At 40.3% G+C, this 24,422-nt stretch overlaps 1 protein-coding gene across 1 annotated transcript in view; it reads left to right on the top strand.

The window, feature by feature from the left end:
• LOC115904542 (cytosolic phospholipase A2 epsilon-like) overlaps nt 1-21,716 on the top strand; it is a 32,305-nt gene extending 10,589 nt beyond the window's left edge. Inside the window, exons 5-22 of the mRNA XM_030950032.1 lie at nt 3,776-3,912; nt 4,715-4,843; nt 5,510-5,550; nt 6,119-6,161; nt 6,628-6,691; nt 7,635-7,804; nt 7,929-8,021; nt 8,768-8,805; nt 9,994-10,129; nt 11,576-11,712; nt 12,012-12,237; nt 13,895-14,009; nt 14,448-14,585; nt 15,482-15,589; nt 16,479-16,667; nt 17,495-17,661; nt 18,398-18,584; nt 21,406-21,716. Of these exons, the coding sequence (XP_030805892.1) occupies nt 3,776-3,912; nt 4,715-4,843; nt 5,510-5,550; nt 6,119-6,161; nt 6,628-6,691; nt 7,635-7,804; nt 7,929-8,021; nt 8,768-8,805; nt 9,994-10,129; nt 11,576-11,712; nt 12,012-12,237; nt 13,895-14,009; nt 14,448-14,585; nt 15,482-15,589; nt 16,479-16,667; nt 17,495-17,661; nt 18,398-18,584; nt 21,406-21,716 (2,429 nt within the window). The remainder of the gene's footprint in view (nt 1-3,775; nt 3,913-4,714; nt 4,844-5,509; nt 5,551-6,118; nt 6,162-6,627; nt 6,692-7,634; nt 7,805-7,928; nt 8,022-8,767; nt 8,806-9,993; nt 10,130-11,575; nt 11,713-12,011; nt 12,238-13,894; nt 14,010-14,447; nt 14,586-15,481; nt 15,590-16,478; nt 16,668-17,494; nt 17,662-18,397; nt 18,585-21,405) is intronic.
• The last annotated feature ends 2,706 nt before the right edge of the window (nt 21,717-24,422 follow it).

Here is a 24,422-nt window from a genome sequence, read left to right as displayed (position 1 = left end):
AGTGGTGCCAGTGGGAGCACAGTGGCACTGGAGGTGACCCAGGGTATGAAACTTTGAGCTGGGACTGCAGTGGGTACTGCACCCACTGAATCTGCTCCAGAGAGAAAATCCTACTTTGCCACTTGACTTAAATGGCTGGACTGGGTAAAGGGCTCATTCACAAAGGGACTATGTTCATCCCTGGTCAAAGACATCACTGCTTAAGCACAGTTCACCTATGAGCTTTTGTTATTTCCACAAGTAAGCCACAGAGAGCAATATTGTGCTTACAAACGAGTGTTGCACCAGGTTACTGGTAGAGCTCTCAGCTGAGTCCAAATCCCCTTTCAGATAGCAGTAGGAGGTAAATCCTCAGTACTGTTTGTATTGTACTAAGCTGGTGAGGGAAAATGTTCCCAAATATCATGTCCAGCAATTGAGAAATGGGAGCAGTACCCCTCCTCCTCTTAGGTGAACTGTATAAACTAGGATTCAATGAGAACTTGTCTGTGCAGGTGAAGAATATTTCACTAGGAGAAAATTATTTCTTTGTTTTGGTGTTACGAAATGCAGTAACAGGACAGATGGGATTTTGTAGCTTACATTCATTGTTCCTATGAGACTAGTTTTTCTTATATGCTTTGGTTTCAGTGCTGTAATTTTCTCCTTACATGAGATGTGTGATTTTAGCATGTGATGTTCATCTCAGGCACACTTCACAGGACTGTACTCTCCCAGAGTAGCACACATAGTTGCAGTTCTGAACTACTTCTTTCAGTCTTGTATTTTTAACTGATCTTTAGCTCTAAGACAGAGTTGAGAAGCAGTCTCACCATCATAAAAATTGAATCAGAAGCTACAAATTGGAAAAGGACACCAGGGTCACTTAGTACTGACTTTCAGAGAGGCTGTGAGTTCAGATGTCTCAGCATTCACATGAGGTGACATTATGTCATCAGGGAAGTTGCAACACGTGCACTGAAGTAAGGGCCTGGCATGGTATGAAACTGCTAACAAAGCCCAGCAACTGCATTCCAGCTGCAGCATGAAGAACATGTAAATAGAAATTTTTTGTATTAGCTCTCAGGTAGCAATAAATAAACTGGAACATTTTCAGTAGCTCTCCTGTACACTTTTTTCAGGGATAAGAGAGAGCAATGTAAGGTGATTAGACATTTCAAGGGCTGCCATGTAATAATGGTATCATAATTATCATAATATTCAGCAGGCATTCAACTATCCTGTTATCTTTTATTTATCTCACTGTTTTCCTCACAGTTTAGCCTCAGTTCAAGTGAAGTGCCACTTCTACAGAAATACGTAAGCTCAGTTAGAACCACAGCATGGGAATACTGTCTCTAAAATTAAAGGAAAACATAGAAAATCACAGGAATCCTATGGAAAACAATAACATCTCCACATTGGTAGGGGCTGTAGATGATTTGTGGCAAAATCAGATGTGGCGTAGTCCCCTTTCTTCACAGGAAGAGAATGTACTTTGTCCTAGTGCTATCACCTCACCCCATCTTCAAGGTCAAATTTGTGTACAGGAGTTACTAACACTATTATGTAATTTATTTGCCTGTGACCAACTAGCCTTGTTACAGCAGAATCACACAAAGTGGCTGAGGTGTGAAGACACTTCTGGAGATTGTGTAGTCCAGACCCCTGCCGTAAACAGGATTGGCTTCAATAGGTTGTTCAGAGTCACATTCATTTGGGTTTTGAACATCTCCAAGGGTAGAGACTTCACAACCTTTCTGGGCAATCTGTGACAGTGTGTGGTGGTGTTTACAGTGTCACGGTAAACATTAAATTTTTGCTTATGTTTCAGTGGGATTCCCTGCGTATTGGTTTGTGTCCTTTTACCTTTCACTGGGCACCACTGAGGAGGGTCTGACTCAGACTTATTAATTTTCCTCTCCCCTGATCAGGTATTTACATAAATTGATAAGACCCTGTAAGCCTTCTGTGCTTCAGGCTGAAGTGTCTCAGCTCTCTCAGCTTCTCCCCACAGAGCAGATGATCCATTTCCCCATTATCTTTCTGGACTTTTTTGTTCAGCTCACTTCAGCACATCCTTACCTCTCTTGTACTGGGGAACCCAGAGATGTGGCCTTGTCAGTGCTGAGCAGAAAAGGAGGACCACCTTTCCAGCTGCTGGCAGCACTTCCGATGCAGCTCAGGAGGCTGCTGGCCTCGCTTGCCACAGGACAGCTCACTGGCTTGTGTTCAACCTTACATGGACAGATGCTTTTCCGCAGAGCTGCTATGCAGTTGGCCAGCCCTCAGCCCATCCTGGTGCCGGGGTTTTGACTCCTCCTGTGAAGGACTTTGCATTAAATCAGTTCAGAAATGTTAATTTCTGAATTACATTCCCCCTCATCCACTTTGGCAGTTTTGGAGATGCTGGATTTATGTTTTTGAAACACTTGAGATTGGCGGTTGTGTGTGCATTAATGAGAAGAGGGATGGTCCAGGTGCCCCGAAGCCACATTTACTTCTTGGCTGTTGTACAGGCTCTGTAGATCAGAGGCAATGATACCATTTATCAGGATTAGTACATCACAGCTCAGCAGGCTGTCAGGCAGCACAGGGAGGGAAGGACTTTCAGTTATCAGACAGATCAACAAACAGAGCCCTCCCACTCCCAATGAATTAAGTATTGTACTGGTAATTGCCAAAGTCAACATATTATCCCATCACCTCCATCATGTTAAAATCTGAGATTCTGTTGTCAGTGGAAATAATTTCAAAGACAAGCAATCTACTACCTTCTAGAGAGAAAACTCCTGACAGTGTCAAGAAATTCCTTCAAGATACTGCATGAAGACCTGTACCATGCTTACAGATGGTAGGTGCTCTTCTCCCTGCTTGCAAGGTTGACTGCCACGGCACCAGACTCCTCCTCTTTTCTGGCAAAAGCCCGTGTTTACAGAGCAGGATGGATCAACCCTTGTAGCTGCCTCTGGAAAATTTCCTGTGCAAGATCTGAGAATCTCTTTGGTATTCACTTGGTTCAGGATCTATGTGAGATGGTAACTTAGAGCAAGTGCAGCCTCACTCCACTCCCTCCATCCACAAGATGCAAATCCTTTCTGCCGCTTCACTTTTCCTGAAGTGAAGAGATGTGGAAAGAGATGTGAAGTAGGAATTAGATTCCTGGTCTTTCAAGCATCAGCAAGCACCAGGAAAAGGGTCCAGTTCCTACTGAGCTCCTGAAGCAGCAATTGTACTGCTGGTAGGCCTCTCCCTTCCTACCCCGCCTAGGGAGATGAGGATCAAGGTCACTGCAGTAATTAATTTTCTGTCATAAAGAGTTAATAACCAGGTATGTCAGACATCTACTATCTGAATCAGACTTAAACCTGATTCTTTTGGTATTTCTCACCAAGTTCAACTGCTACAGAGACAATTTATTTGCAATCCCTCCCAGGGTCTGAAATTAATGCTGTGCTGCCTCTGGCATGGTTTCATCTGCCAAATTTTGTTAATATGGAGCAATATAAGACTTCTGAATATACACACTACTCTATTTGTTAGCTAGGATTGTATTTTTTATTTGAATGTATAAGATTATGCATAATTGTTTGAATGCACTGCTTATTAAAAATAGTGTTGAGATGAACAAAATAATTTTATGCAGCAGTGTGATTTTTATCTTTCTGGTTTGGCCAATGTTTATCAGAAAGAACTGGTCATCTCTCACCCATGTTTAAGCTATAGAACATTTCAATGTCTCCACTTCTTGTATCATACCTCCTCTGCCAGATACTTTCTGCCTATGTTTCTACAGTAAGCCAATCTGATTGCTATGTGAGGCTCTGGCTGCCAACAGCTTCAGATGAAATATTCCACACCAAAACCATCAAAAACTGCAGAAATCCTGTGTGGAATGAAACTTTCTACTTCCGGATACAGAGAAAAGTCAAGGTAAGCAACCCAAAACCTCTCTTTTTCATCTAATCTCTGTGCAGTGTCTTTCAGTTTAGCCCAAAACCCCTAAACTAGAAGTATCTTCTAGTGCATTTCTGAGTTCACTTAAAATTCCCCACACAAGCTCAAGCAAAGCAATTCTGGCTTTGCTGGAACCCAATTTACTCCTAACAGATAGTTGTTGTTATTCACATATGGGTAATGAGAGTCTGACCTCCTTGGGGAAGGCTGATGGGACCCATGACAGTGACAACACAGGGAAACTGAAATGAAAATATAAAATTACACTGTAACAGAAAAACACATCTTTTTCTGAAAGGACATGAAGTAATGGCAGGAGATGATGCCAAATTCTTGTATGATAAAGATCTTTACTCAGTTTGCTGCTGGTAATTGAACTACACTCAAATACCTGTCAACAGGTGGCTGAAAGCAGAAGGTCCAAGGATCTAGAAGAGTGATTATTGATATGAAGTAATCTCTATTGCCCCTGCTGATATAAAGCAATATAGAGCTTTTGGTAATCCATATTTCTCCCTAGCAGATTGCAATTTTTATGAGATCTATTTAAAAGCATAACAGCTGACTCAAAAGAGACCTCAGTTCAGCTTTAATTGATAAGACTAAGACCTGGCTCTTTATACTTGCTTTCTTACTCTCCCTTCTCACGCTTTTTCATCAATTATTTTCTATTTCCTCTCTGTAAAGCAGACACTAAGCCTGGAAGAGCTGCAGAATGTCATATTTCTTGTATGTCATGCATGCTAGTGAACTGGATATTTTTCATTTCTTTTCCTAGAATGTTCTGGAAATTACTGTTTCTGATGATGACATCATTCACGATGATGATCATGCAATTGTGCTTTTTGATGTTGCTAAAATTCCCCTTGGGGCAAGAGTTTTTACAGCATTCCCACTAACCCCAGAGGTAAGTGCTCTGTCAGACATTTAGTACAGCTTGATGTCCATTCTCTCCCCTCTGTTAAAGAGGTGCACTGTCTCTTCTGGTTTTACCACCAGGACCAGCTTGGTGGTAAAGATGTAGCAAAATTTATTAACATCCTGGAAACTGCACATCAGTGACAAAATAGATGGCCTTCTCAAATTCTTGTTGGTTTCCTTTCGCACAGGTCATGACCAAATTCGCAAGCCCCAGAGCAGATGCAGTTTTAGGGAAACTTTGCACTTTAAATAACCTGGTAGAAAATAACAGTTTATGTAATCCTCACAAAGACTATAAAAACCAAAACAATGCAAGCACAGGGAAATGGCCTGTTTCCACAATATTTTCCTAAACACTAAGCCTTAGCATATCATGTTCTTCTCTGCCAGCACATGGCAGCCGGCAGAGAAGAAAGCATGAAATAGGTTTGTTAGGGAGATTTACAAGCACCAAACATCCTTCATTCTTCAAGTACAATAGAGTTCCTTGAGGAAGAAGAAACTGCCTCTGTCATTTAATGCTGATAATAACAAGTACAAAACAGAATATTTTTACTCATTAAAGGTAAATGACACAGTGCTTGCAAAAACTAAGGCCACTTTGATAACCTCTACACATGCTACTTGAGACAGCTTCTTTTTTGATTTTCAGGGGAAGGAGGAGCTGGAAGTTGAGTTTTCATTGGAGACCATGTGAGTAAACCCCATTACTGTTGGCAGCTTGGAGTTCTGCATTAGTGCAGGGAAACCTTCTGTAGATCCAGTACCACCTTAATAGCCAGAGACAAGTTTTTCCAGACTTAATATGTGCATTAAAAATCATTATATGAAAGGAAAAATGCCATGATGTGGAGAAGAGTTGAGAATTTTTAATTCTGTGACTTTCTCTTAAGATTTTTGACTTACATAGTTCCGAGTTGGCTGGCAAACCCCGCTGCAGTAAGTCTGCAGATTTACTGGACAGTGTTTTCTGGGAAAGTCATGGCTGAGGAGAATGTTGCTACCCAATTTGTGTCATGCCTGTGCTACTAAGGCTGTTGCAAGGACTTTCCAGGTGCCTTACAGCACCTGGAAATTTAATAATTTCTGCTGGGTCGTTATGTGGCATTTAGTGTCAATGGAGTATACTTACAGAAATCACAAGAAGGAGTAACAAAAAAAATAGTAATAAAAAATTTAGAGAGAATAATGTGTCCTGCTCAGGACAGTATCCAGAATGTATTGTTTATAAAATATATATATTGTTTGTTTTGTTTTCCAGACAGGGTCCTCCTGAAACCATCATCACAAATGGGGCAATAGTGGTAAAATAATGTTTTGTTCTTTTGTATTCTTTCCTTACCACATCATTCCTTACCACAGCTGACTATAATGTCAGTGAGGGAAACATTGCAAATCTTAATTCTTTAGTGATACTTTTTCTTAGGAGCTTTATCTTTAAGGACAACAGTATGATCTTAGAGGTGCCTTCTAAGATCAAAATTATAATTTTCCCTTGTTTTGTCTGCATCCATTGAAAATGACAACGTGTTTAGCATAGCACCATCTTCCCATGTGACAATAAATTAATTCTCACATTCACTGTGTCTGGCAAAAGTGTCCAACACAGCTGGCCTCCCCCTTTCAAACAATGACCTTTCCTACAATGATCCTTTCAACATCTGTCAGCACTGATGGTGAGATGGCTGGATGAGCTATCTAATTAGATAACTCATTAGATGATAATTAGCTAGTGAGTTATCTAATCTGTCCTCATCACACCTACCATAGTGTCGTGAAGAAGCCTGTTTGGAAATTCACTTGGACAGCAGGAGGCAAAAGAAGCATTTTTCAGGTAAGATAATTACTTCTTAAAATAATTATTGGTGATTTTACTGTCTCTAACAAGGCCTGGACATTGCATCAGCAAAATACTAAGGCTTTAATTGATCACATCTAAGGTGATTTGTACAAAATTTGCAGTAAGGAATGCCACCAGTACTGCAGCATTTCAGGGCTCTGACTTCATGGGGAGTCTTGTTCCAGATTAGAAACAACTAGAATCAGATGATTATACAGAAGGTATCTAAAACCCAAGTTGAGATTCTGCAAACTTCTGCTGCAGTTCTGCTGAACCCTGAAGAAGCTTAATTCCTCAGGTATTATAGTTATATTATAGTGTTAACTTTGCTCAGGATCTCTGTCACTTCAACTTACGCATGTGCACAGAAACACCTCATTTTTTGCAGGGGTTAGCCACTCAGCAGCTGGCTCCTGCCTGACCCTGGTCAAGATTCAGAGTCTAGAAGCTCCTCTGCCACATCCCCTGAGGGGCTGGATCTGGTAGGCAATCTCAGAGCATGCATAATGCACACTGGCAGGATTAGCTGAACTATTCATATGAATAGGGTCATCTGCTGCTCATAAGAGTCAGATCTTATTTTAGGGGACTGAGAACTTCTTCAGCTCATTATTTGGCCCGGGATGAGGATGATTTACCATGCAAAGTACCTGGTTGTATTCACTGTGTCATGATGAAACTGCAACAGAAAAGCAGCAACCTAAAATTCAGTGCCATCCATATCACGTTCCCATCTGACTCCTTGCTCAGCACATTATAATGATACAGTCACCTGAAATGTTTGGGGTTTGGATCACTTTTAGAAGATAGTTTTCCAAATACAAAGGAAGTGGAGAAGGAATTTATTCAAAGCTATCTTTTGCTTCTTTTTTTCCTCTCTCTCTTTTTTTTACAATTATAAGTAACTTTGTGTATGCATTTTCTCTCATTGTTTTAGAGAATGAGCTAACATTTACAGTGAGAGGATCCTTTGAAGAAACTCAGACAGTTTCAGTGGGCTGTGGCTCCCACTCCCCTCTCCCAGATCCCACTTTCTTCCACTATGCCAGATACAAGCAACCTTCCCTGGATGTTGCACTCAGAAAGAAGAGGAAGCTTCCCACCTTTGTACGTTACCCCAGAACATGGTAGACAACACAGACAGTTCTATGACCTGACATTTATGTGTGAATAGGGAGCAAGAGGAGAACATTTCTGTTTTAACCAAAAAGCACTCCGTGTTCCTTTTCAGTGTGCTTGCATGTCATGTGCACCAAGGAGGAGAAGTGTCCCCTTGACAATCCCTCTGAAGTCACTCCCCTCCGAGCAGGAAGTAGTTGGTGAGGTGAGTGTCTGCTGGCCATGGGGAATCCTTTGCGAGCTTTTTAAAATTCTTTCTGATTTGCATGAAGCAGAAACTAAGGGCCAGTTCTCTTTTTACAGAGACAGTTGTTTTCTAACCTCCCTCCAACCTAGGGCAATGCATAGTGAAGTAAATTATTTGAAGCAAAATAAAATGGGAAATCCATGGGAAAAGGGGGAAGAAGAAAAATACCTAAGCTGTTGTTCATGCTCCTTGTACTGTCCATGTACTAACCAGGCTGGAGGTGACTGGGTGCCACTGGGACAGAGTGGTGAGTCCTGGCACACTGTCCCAGGAAGCAAACCTGCGCCACGTGTGAGGGGTGCTCAGCCTTTCGGGCTTCCCCTTGTACCTGACGTTGTTGTGTGAGAGGCTCTGGTTTCAGCACCCATCTTCAGTGCTGGATCCTTCCAGGGAGGTGAGCTGTAGCACTGCAGCTCTTCTGGTATTTATTTGTGCAGCTAACTAGTACTAGGCAAGCTACACTGAGTTTTATGAGAGAGATAACACGGGGACTACAGATGATAGTGTACTAAAGTCTTATCTATTAAATCAGTGCATATCTCTGGTTACTATTGAAATATTGAGAAGATATCTCAGTTTTTTGAGACTCAGTGTTTTGTTGGTATAATGATGACCCAAAAGATCCGTGTCTCAGTCTGAATGGGGGAAAGGGACTATTTTAAACAAAATATCAGTATTCATCATTTTACCTTTTCAATTTTCAGCACAGAAAATTTGATTTGCTCCTTAAGGTGAAAAAATGGTAAGACACCTGTGGTTTTCGCCTTGTTTTCCCCTTGGTTCTTTGTATTTAGATAGTTGTAAATCAAGTTCCAATCTCTTTGTTACTACTGCCTTTGTCCTGAATGCTAGTCCATCCTTATTTCAGACTATAAAAAAAATACACTCAGTACATAATGCAAAGATTTTCAGCCATAGAGTTTTTGTAATGGGAGAGGGAGTTAAGAAAAGGTTTTATAAAGAAAATACCAATTTTCTATTCATACTGTGCTGCAATCAATATTACATGGCAAGGGCTACTGTAGACATGCTGATACCTCTACTATTTATTGCCAAATGCAGATTCTCAGTAAAAGCAACATTTCAAAGCTGATTGAAAAAACATTTTATGTTTCCCAAAGGGTCTCTTTAACTGTTTTCTTCCACTGAAAGATCAAAATCAGAGTGCCTGGATACTCTAAGATGTGAAAAAATATGAAATCATAAATGTACTTGCATTTATTGTTTTAATGTCTACTCAAAGAGATAAATGCAAATAAACTCAGTGAAGTGATTGCTTATTTCTAAAGGAGGAAACACACTGTGTGTTTGGGAATATTATTCAGGCCTTAGTAAAATTTATAAGATGGCTATATTACATTATGTTCCATATTGTAACAGGAGAGAATTTCCAGAAAAGTAGGTGCTTTTTCCATCATGCTGTTTATTTTCAGTAAATATACTGTGAAATACACACACAATTTACAGCTGTCATTTGAAAACTTCTTCCTTAGAAGCCTATGCAAGATTTTCACAGCAGCTTTCAAACCACAAATGCAGTGCTTTTAAGCATCAAAAGAGCATCTGATCATGCAAATCTACGACTTCAGTAGAACGTTTCGCAGGTATCAGTGGAAGTCCACAAAGCTTTTTAAAGCCACCTCTGAAACACTGCCCTCTGCAGGCGTCTGGATTTATGTCTGAAAAGGAACGGCTGCCATTTGTAGCTATATTTAATTCCAGGCATCTTTGGCAGAGAGAAAAAAAAAATCCTTTCAGTTCAAAGGTAGATGGACTGTTTTTCTCCAAGGAAAAAAACAGAACATTTAATATCTTCCTCCTTTGCTTTATGTAGACCTGGCATTGAAGGCATGTCTATTTATGAAGTAAAGCAATTAAGATGCTGGCTTAGACTACAAATGTGATGTATGATACCCGATCCTTGTTGCAGCCAGGAAGACCTAGATGTACGCCTGGGGTTTGATCTGTGTGCCCAGGAACAGGATTTCATTCGCAAGAGGAAGAAGGTGGTTGCAGTTGCTTTGAAGGACATTCTCCATCTGGAAGACGACTTGCAGGACGATGAGGTATCTGAGACATAATTATTCTCTGCTTTCTGCACAGATAAGTGTCAAAACATAGCATTGATGGTCACATTTTTTGGAAATGCTGTAGTTTCATGTACAAGCTACAGCTGAGTTCTTTTCTCAGTGGCTGACTTCTTTTCTCTATTCTAGGGAAGGAATGAGTACTCATCACAAACATGAATAAAAAGCCTGTAGCCCTGAAGCTAGAGAATCTAGCTTTGTGTTCAGTAGCAGTCTGTCCTATATAGAGAAGGGCTTGGTGCTCTCAGAGCCAAGGCCAAAGTTTCTTTTTGGCCAGATCTGAACAGTGGATCCAGCACTTCATTCCCTCACGGCTAAAACTGGATTTTATTTTGTGTATAATTTGTGCCACCATTTAGGGTCCTGTTGTCTGAGCATAGCACGCTGCCAGTCTGACTTCATCTTGCTCAGCAAACAGGATTGATAGCAGAAATTTTAAGGCAGGGGAAAATCAGGTGTCTATTTATGCAGCTGTGACTGTAGCATGAAGCCTAATCTCAAATGCAGACATGATAAATTTTTCTTGTTTGGACCTAAACTGAGTTCAGCTTTTCTTGCACAGCTGGACCTTTCAGATACAAGAGTCTGCCTTTCAATGCCAGCCATGGGTCATTCCCTTCCCCTCAGATGTAGAGCCCATACTTCCCTGCAGAGCATACAGTCTCTCTATATTTTTCTGATTTGCATATGACATTCATTCACTCCAATGCACAGTAACTGTCTTTACTGTTAAAGAAGCCAATTCATGCTTATAAATTAATTCTGTTTCTAGGACTGCCCAGAAGCCCCTGGATTTCTGTATGATCACAGAAGCCAATAATTGCAGCTCACTTGCATACCCAGTACTGTAAATACACATGTAGCAGGTGGAGTGAGCATGGTTCCTCTTTCCCTCCAGAAATTTTAAAAGGGAATGGTGTCACCAGCCTCTGGTTTCAGGGGTTCTGAACTGGCCTGTGCTCTTAAATCCATCAGTCATGACATTTCTAGTATGGCCTGTAGAATAGCTGTACAATAGTTTCAGCAAACTTCAGGAAAATAGAAGTTATTACTGCCCACATGGAAATTGTGAGAAAGCACTGATATTTTCTGGTCTGATAATAATCTGATTCAGATGAAAGAAGGTAACACTTCCTCTAATTTTTTGCTGCTCTGTGTTAATGGTTTTCAAATTGAGCACTGAAAATGTGATAATGGATTTCATATTCTATTGCAGAGCTGCTTGACAGAGGAAAATACGAAGTATTTCTTACTCCTTACCTGCTCCATTATTAATTCAGGTGTTTCTTCATGTTGGACTTCACGTTCTTCACGTTGGTGTCATGTTTTCACTACTTTATCAGCGCTGTAAATTTCTCCTTCTAATCAGAACTCTGTCCCTTCTCAGGCCATGTTGCTAAATGCATGTATTTTGGGATTGAACAGGTACCTGTGGTGGCAATCATGACAACAGGAGGTGGAACCAGAGCTCTGACAGCCATGTATGCTCACCTCCTCAGTGTGCAGGAAATGAATGTCTTGGACTGTGTCTCATATATCACTGGTTTATCTGGAACAACATGGTAAGAGCAAGATAAGAACATGGGAATTTTCCATAATTGACGTCAAGGAGTGATCTCGAGTTATATGATCTTAACTATCAAGAAAAGGCTTTCTTTTTCTGCTTCTATTTTGTTGTTGTTTCTTTCAGTGGATATTTTCCCACATTTGCAATTAACTAAATATGTGGATAGTACCAAACACATGGTGTTTTTTCATATAAATGAAGACAATAATACACAAACCTCCATAACTTCCCAAAGCTCTGTTTCAGAGCTCACATTTTCCCTTGTGGGGTTTTTTTGTTTGTTCATTTTTTTAGGACCATGTCAAATTTGTATGAAGATCCTGACTGGTCCCAAAAGGATCTCAAGGAAACCCTCAATGATGCCCGAAAGCATGTACTTAAAAATAAGTTTCTTGCTTGTTTTGCCCCTGATCGTCTGAAATACTATTTGGAAGAGTTGTGCCAGAGGAAACAGGAAGGACATCAGCTGTGTTTCACAGACCTGTGGGGACTCATCATTGAAACTATGTTACATGATAAGGTACAATAACAGCACCTTTCTCTTCAGATTTGAATATCCAGTGAATACAGCAGTGAGGAAAGACAGTAAATCAAAAACTAGTTGAGATTGGAAGGGACCTCTGGAGTTCATCTTGTCCAAGCAGGATTAGGAAGGGCCAACTACCCTGAACTATGGGCTTTGAATATCTCCACAGCTGAAGACACCACAAATTCTCTGGTCAACACATGCCAATGTTTGACCACCCTTATGCAAAATGGTATTTTTGCATGTTTGTTTTTCATATAGATGCCTAAAGCGTGTGTCTAGGCAGTACCATTCATTGTACCATTGTACCATGCTTGTTGGCTGTATTATACAGATCTTAACATCACACCTGGTACAGAAAGGATGGGAATGAAAAGAAATAACAGGAAACTTACCGTATGAACCTCTTTTAATTTATTTCTCACAGAATGTAGAAGGGGCTTACAAGAAGGTTGGAGAGAGACTATTCACAAGGGCATGCAGTGGTAGGACAAGGGGGAAATGGCCTTAAAATGAAGGAGGGTAGGTTTAGATTAGGTATTAGGAAGAATTCTTCACTATGAGGGTAGTAGTTCCCAGAGAGATTGTGGACCCCCTGTCTCTGGAGGTGTTTAAGACCAGATTGGATGGGGAGCAACCTCGTCTTGTGGAAAGTGTCCCTGCCTATGGCAGTGGGATTGGAACTAAGTGATTTTTAAGGGCCCTTCCAACCCCAACCATTCTGTGATCCTGTGAATTCACATGTAAATATTTGAAGGAAAATCCTGCTGTTCTTTTAAAAGAGCTGCACAATAAGGCAAGGCAAAGAAAAATCACAAGCCCAAAGACAGTATATCTGAGCTGTTAATAAGACATCACCCTGCAAATATTTTCATCAAGAGATGTGTTCAGGCTCTATTTTAATCTTCATGAATATTTCTTTCCCACTAGGCCATTTATGCTTTAGAATGAGAAAACATTCCCCCTGTAATGTGATTAACCCCCCACACAGCAACATTTCTACTGCCTGGTCATAGCACAGTGGTAGAGACTCCCTGGGGTTGTGTTCAGCAGGGAGCTGTGAGTGTCCTCACAGCCCTGTTCCCTGGCCAGCAGTAGCCCAAGGGAAACCTGATGACACAGCCATCTTTCCACGGGCTCTGCTGAAGGGGAGCACCTGCAGTTCTGCTTGTAGGAGCACACTCCCAAACCTTGGTTCTGCTCCCAAACCATCCTACCCTTTCCACCCTGCCTGAGGTCTGCAGCAGAAGGGCCAAGGCTTGCTGAACAGTCTGCGTGAGCCTTGTCTCTGTCACAGCTCTGAGGAAAATGTGTTTTTCTAGGCAGTCAGAGAAGGGCTTACTCTTTCATAATGAAATATTTCCTGTCAAGAGTGCTTTTCCCATTCCCAGACATTTTTTGTGAAATAAAAAATGTGGTTAACAGCATTTTCTCCTTACCATATTCTTTCAACATAAGAATGTAGATTATTTTTGTGCTGAAGTGTTGGGGCAAGTGAGGGACAGGGATAGGGATGACAGCACCTCTCTAAACTAAGCAACTCCTAGTTGGAGTCATGTATGCACTGCATTGTCAGAACCCAGGTTTAGATTAAGTGGGAGGCTCTTTGTGTCATCCAATTGTGCTGAGCTACTGTCGTTTTTCAAAACAGGAGGACTGCCATAAGCTCACGGATCAGCAGCAGGCACTAAATCAGGGTCAAAACCCCCTGCCCATCTACCTCTCTCTCAATGTGAAGGATAAAATCAGCGACCAGGATTTTAGAGGTAACAATACTCCAGAATTGCATTTAATATTTAATCCCAATTGGGGTCAATTTAAGATTAGATAAGGATATCAATTCAATGCACAAATACTCTGAAGGCTAATCCACCTCAAAGGAGATATTTAATAGCTAATATTTTAAATACCTTTGTAAAATTCAGTATTCAGGGTCAAAGGCAAGACAACAGAAGACACTATGTACTTCTGCACTTCTGTGCACATTATGCACAGAAACTGTCAAAAAGTTTATACAGACATATAGGTGTAAGAGGAAAATTTGTTCTGTATGTTCATCGCTGTGAAATGTACAGTGAATAAATGCCTGTTGCAAAGGGTGTTAATTAGAAACCAGTCTGCCTTTACCTGGCCAATATCATGTATTATTCAAATAATTATGCCTCTGCTGCTGTAATCAGTCTGTCTTATGCCTTTTCTTTTAGAATGGGTGGAATTCACCCCTTATGAGGTAGGATTCCCAAAATATGGTGCCTTCATTCCTGCAGAAGATTTTGGCAGTGAGTTCTTCATGGGTCGCCTGATGAAGAAAGTCCCAGAATCCAGAATCTGCTTTCTGGAAGGTGATTTGTTGTTCTGGGAAAAAGCAGTATAATATAATCTGCTCCTGCACAAACCCCTCTTCTGAAATTAAACATTTAGTGTGTTTTTATCTACCAGGAGTATTATATGGTAAAATACCAGAACTGATAACAGGTCACAATCTGCAGGATTTTTCATTTTCTCTGTGATCTTATTCATCTTAACAGATTTCTTGATTTCATCTGTGGTTATGTGTACTGACATGAGACCTTTGCAATACATATATATATTTGTCAGCAACAAAAGTTGTGTATCATGGCTGCTAAGTTAAATCCTCCATTTCTTCTGCACCCTGAGTCTCTAAAATGCACCTTTTTATCTACAAAGTTCCTGCCACATCTAGCCCTGATTAATTCTTAAGATAAAATTTCCATTTCAGAGTGCAAATAGGTTGTAATATTTATATTTTTTTCCATCTTGCATAAAAAAGTGAAAGCAGTAAGGAAACCTTTCTTCCCTTTGCGAAAGCAATGTCTTGCCTCATTGTTCTTTCTAATTCCACCAACTGCATAAAGGAAAAAGGAAGTTTGAGGGGTTTTTTAAGAAGTTGAAACTTTTTGCTTGTGTGGAGATTTCACTACAGCTAATGGTGAGGCGTAAAGAAGCAACATAGAATCTCTCTGTCCCTGGCTGCAGTTTCTGGTAAGGACCCAGGTCTTCCCTTCTGTGATCAGAAAGGAAAGTGGGTGTCATTTTACATGTCAGGTCACCACCCTCTTTCTACACCTTGGCTCTTTCTTCCTACCTTCTCTAGAATTATTAAAGGACATTTATGCCCCTGTTCCCTGAAGTGTCCAGTGACACAGTTATTTGAAAGTTTTACATCAAATTCCTTTGCACCCCGTTTATTTTTTGTCAAATACATTCTATGCCACAGGGATCTGGAGCAGTGTATTTTCCTTGAATCTCATGGATGCTTGGTATATATCTGTTAATTCAGAAGACTTCTGGCACAAATGGACACGAGACAAAATTACTGACATAGGTGGGCTATTCTTATGTGATTATTTTGTTGGTTTTTTTTTTTCCCTCTGTGCTGCTGCTCTCTTACTGAATTTTTCAAAGCCCTTTTAGAACATTCTCTTCAGGCAATTCCATTATCCACATGTAAACCAGAAGGAAATTCATGCCATGTACTACATATGGCAATTATTTCAGTTGTATGTGAAAAGGACCCACAGGATCCATCATAGAAAAATCAGAGAGCATGGGAGCAAACAACATCCTTGCATCTCTGAAGTCTACAAATCATTGACACAAACTTCAGTACTGTTGGAAGTCATTCCAAACTAGTCATAAGGATGAGATTTGCAAAACGTGATACAAAATTATGAAAGATCTGCAGGGTCAGATTTCAAGGACAAATATTCAAGACAAACACATTACAAAGAAAAGATGACAAGGAAGAGAAGTATTTCAAAAAGGCTTATTTATTTTATCTTCTAGCAATTGCAAGGGAGTAATTTCTGGTTGTTAAATCAAGGATTCTGTATTTGCTAGTGAGGAACATTAATTATGTTTGTGTGGCTTAGAGATTGTTATTGTGTGGCTTTTTATGTGTCTGAGAGAGAAAATGTGGCATGGAGTAGCAAAAAAAACACAGTTAAGTGCAATTTAATAGATAAAACCATAGCAGAGCAAAGAAATTTCTAGTAGGTGAAGTGGAGTCTTTTGCAGTACAAAAAAAAGCTTTTATCACTGTGAAGTGAGAAGAAGAAAGGGATTTTTCAAAGCTTAGCTAAAAAACCAATGAGATTTGTGAAAATCCTGCAAGTAAAAAGAGAAAGAAGTCCAAATTTTCCAAACATACTAAACTAAGAGATGACTGCACAGACTGACTTCACATATATAAGCTGTTATTCTTTCTTCTGCAGATGATGAAGCCTTATTCCCTACAAGACCAAATGAGCTGGATACTCGAGTGGTTTCTCCTCCTGACAGCTTTTCAGAAATATTCCGAGATGTTGCAATGTTACGTCCAGCAGCCTCAGAAATCCATAACTTCCTGAAAGGCCTCCAGATAAACAACAACTACCTAGAGAGCGAGTTTTCCAAGTGGAAAGGTATGGTAACAACACCCTGCTTTGAGTTACAATTTAAACCATCCTCGTGAAAAAGAAACAATCCTTTAAAAGTTATCAAGCTAACTGCTTTTTTGTTTTGTTCTGATAGTATTTGACACTGTTTGTCACTAAAAGCTAAAATTAGTCATCAGGAGAGGCTTCAAACTAAGTCGTTCAAAAAAATTCATGAAGTCCCACAACTGATAGGTGAGAAGAGTCCCAATTAGCCACCCATGCTCAAGGGACGTGGCAGGGAGCTTTGTTTCCTGTTACATTTTTACTTCTAAGTAAGATATAACCTTTGTAACAGTATTCCCTGTCATCCAGGTGGGGATTTTTTTTGTTCAGTCTGGCACTAGTTATTCCATGTAAAATTGTAGCTGTGTGCCAGTTCTCATAGTGAGCAACATGCCCAACACATTTAGTCCTTCTACTGTGTTGAGAGAGTGAGGTGCCGTTTTAATTTGTTTCATATTAACAGAAAAGACAAAAAAAAAAAAAAAAAAAAAAAAAAAAAAAAACAAAAAAAAAAAAAACAAAAACCACACCAACCTGATCAGAGTCACACACAAGATGAACTAAGTCTACTCTTCTGAGCCCCAAGTTAATCCCTTTTAGTCAGAGGAAAACCAAAGAAATTGCAGACTAAAGAGTAAAAAAAGGGGAAGCCAGATGAGGAATTGAGAAATTACTGAACTGCAGCCATCAGCTAGATAGGTAGGTCTAGGAAAAAGAAAAGTTGAAGTCCCTTTTTGTTTACAGTAGACTTTCCTCGGCACTTCCCTTGCCTTGGGCACTTTCTCTGAAAAAACTTGCTTCTTTCCTAGACTGTGAGCTGGACTCCCAGCCCAACCACCTGACAACAGCAACAGACTACCTCATCCTGATTGATACTGCATTTGCCTTTGCCACCAGTTACCCACCCCTTATGAGGCCAGAAAGGAAAGTGGATGTCATTTTGCATTTCAACTACAGCTCAGGTTCACAGACAGGGGTGAGTCTTGCACATTCTTCTTCACTGACTTCTCTGTTTCATCGCTGAATTCCTAGAATGGCTGATCCTCTACTCATAGAAACTTTTGTTTTTCCCCAATATCTGGGAAGTGTTGATAAGTTAACAGTTTGCTGTTAACTGGGGGTCACATGTGTTTGTGGAACAGTACAAATTTTATTGGGAAGTAATCATTTAGTAAACTGTACCTGCCCCTTTTTGCATGTAAGTGGTTTTAGCTGATTTGAAGGCAGTCAGAAGTAGAATGAATGAAGCTAATTGCCTTTAAACATTGTCTAATATTTCTCAATGCAATCATACATATTCCTGTGCAAGGAAAAATGTACCTGTAGGACAATATAACTGCAACAATAGGTTTGATGTAGAAGACTAGATATGCAAATAAATGCAACAACAGTTTGCATTTAGGAATGTTAAATTCCTTAGGAATAAAAAGTTGTCTAAAGGCAACTTCTTCATAGCCAAATGTGAAACATAGCCAGCGTAGATTTTCAGAGACGTGTGGAGTCAGATCCATCTCACTTAACTCTGGCCTTCCAAGGCTTGGCTCCATAAACAACCTCAACCTACACCTAAATTGGATATGTACCATAATCTGTCAGAACCTGTTACTTGCCCCACAAATATTCCCAGTGAAAATAGATTTTGGTCAAATTCAAAGTTCTTCCCATATGTCCTGATGTTTTCTTTTGTTTTGTTTTCCTATTGTGGCAACCAGCCCCTCAAAGATGCCTCTAAATACTTCGCAAAACAGGGAATTCCTTTTCCTACAAAGGTGCCAGATGATCAGGAAACTCCTCATCTGAAGGAATGCTACATTGTTGGTGATAAAGAGAGCCCAGAAACACCTATTGTGATATTTTTCCCTCTAGTAAATGACACCTTCAGGGAATACAAAGCACCTGGTAAGTTAACAGTTACCTATCACATTAACAGCCAGTGGCCACTTTCTTTTCCTTTTTTACTGGATAATATCTGGTTTTCAGATCACACTGTAATAACAAACTTGAACTATCTTTGCTTAGATATGAACCATATAAAGAAACTTAAAATATGTGATTTTTCCTGGACAGTAGAGGATCATGTGGGATTAGCCTTTGGCACATATTTTCCTCTTCAGATTTTTTTGGCTTTTCATATGCAGATTGCAGTTAATTGAGGAAAACAATATTTTGTTTATCTGCTGTAGCAGAAATTAGCAGGGGTAATTTCCTCTCATACTTGTCATCCTCTCCTGTTAGAGAATGCTCCAAGGAGTCTATGGATTTCATTGTTTAAAATAATTTCCAGGCTACAGTTAGGCAGATAACCTTGAAACCAAAAGTATGAACTAGCAAAGTGATGAAAATGTAACAGTGAAGCACAGTGAAGTGATGAAAGTACAACACTGAGCCATTCCAACAGTGTTCTGTTCCCTTTGAAATTTAAAGAGTGTCAATAGCAGATTGACTTCTAAACAGATGAATTCTAAGTCCTGGTACCATATCCCACATGCCATAATATTCTCTTGCTACCAAAGCCTCAGTTACTCCTTCTCCAGATGCTAAAATTCCTAACTCAGATTGTGAGTTCATGTCAAAGCCCCACAGTATACTTGAAAGCCAGAAGTTCTATGTTAGTACATGGTACATTCAATTTAAAACCAAAACAAATGCAGAAACTATTGTCCCAATCGTGTCAATCCTTATCCTTTTGTATTAAGTTGTAAAAGATAATACAGTACTTTTGTTTTGTTGATTGACTTCATTTGAGGTGTACAACTGGGGTTTTGAACAGGATTCAAATAGACTAAGGGTATTTATGCATGTATACACACCATTCTACTCCAGCTCTCACCACTGATGAGATAGCCCAAAAGTTGCTTTCTGCAGTTGCCTTTTGTAGAAAGAATTAAAGAAAGTATAAAAGAAGAAAGAAGTGGAAGGAGAACTGAGATTTAGCTTCTGTTCTGCTCTTCTATACTGAACTGCTCTTGTGTATTGCTCTGTGAGGGAGTTTGCTGGCCTTCTTCCCCTCACTAATTTCCAGAAATGAGGGATGCCTAGCCTCATTCAGTTATCTACTATCAGGTGTACATCTGATGATGTGCAGATGTTAAATGTCAACATAAATTATCAGCAAGTCTAAAAATGGGCATTGCTAGGTATGAAGAAAATTGATTTGAAGACCTGCACAATATCTGCCTATTGCATACACTTGAGGCAAGCTTGTGTTGCCCAACCAGTTCAGCTGGTAGCTGCAAGATGAGACTAAACAGGAAGAGAAAGAAGGGTCCTCGTCATGCCCCCTGAGCAAAGGGTCAGCTGAGCTGCCATGAAAGGGCTCTGTGCGGGCAGATTTTTTGGGAGGATTGATACCTTGGAGCTGAGACCTGACCTCCACAGCAGCAGGATGGATGCTGTAGAAGGTCCTGTGAGGCTGGAAAAGGATGTCTGCCTTTTGTTAGTGACAGGCAGAGATCAGCTTAATTGATAGGGCTTCAGTCCCATGCCCTAGCCCAGATCTAAATTGTACAGCATGTGAAGTTTTAGTACAATCACATGAACAGACAGTTTTTCCATAGGCAATTCATCCATCCGCTTGTTCAGAAAGGGAATTTAGAGTCTGGGCAGTAAACAAGTAAAACTGACATATTCAAACTGCTTAACTACTGCACTCTTAAGCTATTCCATAGTCAAGTAGAAAGGGAATTCTCTGTGGGACATTTAGACTGCTTCAGTTGAGTGGCACCAGTTCACTGTAACTTTCTTTGCACAGCTGAGTACATCTATTGGACACTGAGAGACCCCTCAAGGAAAATCAGAACCCTTTGATTGACGTTGTTAGATCCATGTTGGTAGAAAAGATTCCCCAAATGCATGAGGTCTTGTCAGGGAGATGCTGACTTTTCCCAGTGCCTACTCCCCTGCCATGGCTCAGGGGGTGCAGGTATCTGTGACTGTGGAGGGTGCTTGTCTCCTACAGTAATACCCTCTTGGCAATGTAATGGTCTCACTGGAGAGAGAGTTCTCATGTTTCTGATAGTCTCTCTGACAGTATTACCTACCACTTCTGGGTTGCTAATGCTCTCTTTCCCTCACGCCAACTGTCAAGAAAACCAAAGGGTCTGTGCAAATGATGAGTGAGGAAGCATAAAAACATATGTGAACCTGGTTTGATCTGGGAAAGAGTTAATTTTCTTCTTAGCAGCTGGAATAGTGCTTGTTTGGGATCTGGAATGAGAATTATGTTGCTCTTCCTTTTCTGTCCCATTAAACTGCCTTTATCTCCACCCTCATTTTCTCCCTTTGCTCTTCTGGTTCTCTCCCCACCCCGTGGTCAGAGTGTACTGAACAAGCAGCTGTGTTGCTTAGCTGCTGGCTGGGGTGAAACTCTGAGGTGGGATTACAGGGTACCACACAGCAGTGGATCTCCACCTCCTCAGGTCTCTGCCCCATGAGTGGGATCTTCAGCTGTCCTTTAGCAGTTAAAGGCACAGAATGGATTCCAGTAATCTTCAGAATCCAACAAAATTAATTGATCTCTTCCCTTCCAAAAACCTATTTATTCTATGTATTAGCAGATAGATAGAAGCTCAGCCTGCTCATATGCCGTGCCCCATCGGTGCAGAGTCGAGCAAAAAACTGATTTAGTTTAGGTTTGTGATCCACTATTTGTGCATGCCTGGGAAACACCCAGACCTGAATTGTTTTCTGCAAATTAACCAAACCATTGTTTGTCTGTTAGGTGTGAAGCGTAGTCCCTCGGAGATGGCAGAGGGCGAGGTTGATGTTACCAATGCCTGTGGCCCGTATTACATAAACAATCTGAGCTATTCAGAGGAAAATTTTGACAAACTGGTGAATCTAAGTTACTACAACATCCAGAACAACAAAGATTTGATTCTTCAGGCCTTGCGTACAGCTGTGGAGAGGAAAAAGCAGCACAAGAAAGAGCAAGTGCTGCAAAAACCACCTGATGGCCATGGCCTGCCTGTGCCTGCCAGAGAGGGAACCCAGCACTCAGCTGGCTGCCCAGCACCGGGGAATATGAAATAAAGGATCATCCTATTGATGAAGAAGAAAAGGAATTTTATTAGGAAGTGAAGACAAGCCAAAGAACGCTAAGAATAGCATTTAATTTGTCATCAAAAAATGTTAAGCCTGTCTGTCAGTGGAGGGAATAAACTCGAAAAACCAGTTCTTCCTTAATGAACTCATGTGCTTCCCTTGTTGAAATCCTCAGGAGCATGGCTAGGTGAGGCTCTGCTTCTCTGTACTTGCAGAAGTGACCTGCCAAACTGTGTGGACAGGGAAGTGTGAGGAAGTTTACACTGACTGTTTGTGTTCTACCTGTGCTGTAGAAACAGAGGATTGCCGGTCCAGAAATGCAGCAGAGAACAAAATCCATTGTCTCTAAAAAAAAATCAAGGAAGCCATTTGTGAACTAAGAAATCTTTATGTGAATGTAAATAAATATTGAATTTACATAATAAATCACTACTTCTGAGTAGAAGTTACAGCAAATAAATAGTTTTCCTATCAAATACATGTTTCAGCCACTTATTTTAGGTACTTCTTCCTCTAATAGCAAGACAGAGAAAACATGTGGATATTTCATAGCTGCTGAAGAATTATTGAAGAAGAAAGTGTACCTGCTCCAGACCTAGATGTAAACTAGTGCAAGATTCTGGAACCCCTTGAGTTTAGGATTACAACTAAAACCCATCTATACAAGAACCAGCTCATGTTAATTTGTTTTAGCAAGCTGGATTTAAATGATATTGATAATATCAAACGTTCTTTAAGATTGATTGAGACTATTACATCGAAAACACAAGAAACACAGACAAAGCAAAACTGAAATTGTGTACCTAATGTCACTCATGCAAATGTGATTTTTTTAAACTTGCTGTAGAGTATAGCAACTGAAGTTAACAGAGCATCAACTTTTAACATTCTGAGGCTTTGGTTGTGAGACTAACATACCTCTTTTCCAGCAAGCAGTCTGGGTTTTTGACAGATGGAATCTGTAAAAATCTACATTTATTCTTCTTCTAATTTTTTTTACTTCAATGCTATAGTTTTATTTATTAGACATCTTGTATCCACAAGCCCATGTTTCCTACAGGCTTCCCCACCCCTGAATTCTGCTGTAGTATTCTTTGTCAAGAAATCCTGTTATTGTGGGGCAGAAATGGAATGGCCTTTGGTCTCAAGGTCGAGGGTCTTCTCCTAGGTGGTGCATAGAGATTTAACCCCTCTGTTTGCCACTTAGGCCAGTGAACACTTAGCTGCTTGCTACAAGAGCCCAGAGAGCTCCTGGACTGTATGCCCAGAGTTTATCTCCCATGGAAACAAGAGAGTAAACAAGACTGCATCAGCGGTCATGGATCTCATCATAGTATGGGACGGGATGTAGTCAGAGGGCACAGCCAGACCTGGGAATTTGGAAGCACTCCCAGGTTCCCATATACAGTTAGAGCTTTATTGTCTGAAGGGCAAAAATTATTTCACCGACAGCAGGAAGCATCTAGGCAGGAAGTCTGAAGACAAGCAGAATGAGGTGTGTGAGTGCAAACACTTTCCTGCCCTTCCTGCTGCTTTCCAGCAGACACGAAAGGGTCATGGAGAACAATGAGCACTTTACTCCATTTCAAAAATCTTACATGGAATAATTACTCAGTATTTCAGTTTTCTATGTTTAACAAGAATACAGAGGAAAATGTCAGGCCTGATCAAGGAGGTGGAACTGCTTCCACCCAAGGTACAAATAGCTGAGGCATCTGCAACCCAGAAAAAGAACAGGAGGAGTGAAAGGCAGAAAAGAGAGATGCATGAAGTCAGTGCACATCTCTTCTATCACAAGACCTTGAGAGGATCAGACAAAACTAGTGAACAGCAGGTTTAAACAGTGAGGTAGTTCTGCACACATGTAATTAAGTTTTCCTGTTGATAAAATTTTATGCATTCAAAAAACTGATTGAGGCATTCGCTGGAAAATCTTTAGGGACTGAAAAAATACAATTGCTCTGCATCTGCCTCAGTCCTGCACTGAATCATGAATTCCCAGAGACTCGGAGGACAGTCTGAGGCAGTATCATACCTGCCCTGTAAGGCATGAGAGCTATGTAAGCTTCTCCAGTCACTAAATACTGGATTTAGCACCACAGACAAGGGGGAAAGGAACCTCACTCCACACTGCAGTACTTAGGTTTTCCACAGCTCGGATATGTTTGCAGATAATTAATAATTAGGAGCAGTCAGACCTCTAAAGATGTGGTGATACAAGACTAATTTAAAAGAAATTACTGATGTAAAATAGAGAAGTAAGTAACTACAAGGATAACTTAACTATGTATTAATTAAGCCATAGAGAAAATAAATGACAATTAAAGGAATACTATGAAAAGGAGATTTTAAAAACTGAGGAAACCAGTCAGCATGACCCTATGTGAAATGGTATAAAATCTTTGGACTCAGCATGGAAATTGCAACAAGAAAGTTGCAAAATATATGCACAGCCCTAAATAAAATGCAAAGCAAGGAACCAAGAAAGGCAAAGTGGTTAAATGCCCAGAACTGAGCATTGCTAAAGTCTAACATCTGTTCTTTGAGGAACAGCATAGAGAGGAAGGAGATGAAGAGAGCACATCTAAACCTGCTGATGTATTTAGAAAAGACCCGGAGCATATTGAGAAAATGCAGCATTCAATATGGAAAGGAAGATGAAGAAAGGTACATAGATAAAAATGTGAAACAGTA

Source organism: Camarhynchus parvulus, chromosome 5 (assembly GCF_901933205.1).
Source record: "Camarhynchus parvulus chromosome 5, STF_HiC, whole genome shotgun sequence".
In the NCBI taxonomy this organism is placed as follows: domain Eukaryota; kingdom Metazoa; phylum Chordata; class Aves; order Passeriformes; family Thraupidae; genus Camarhynchus; species Camarhynchus parvulus.
Note: the sequence above shows the minus strand (reverse complement) of the source record. Positions and strands in the feature narration are given on the sequence as shown.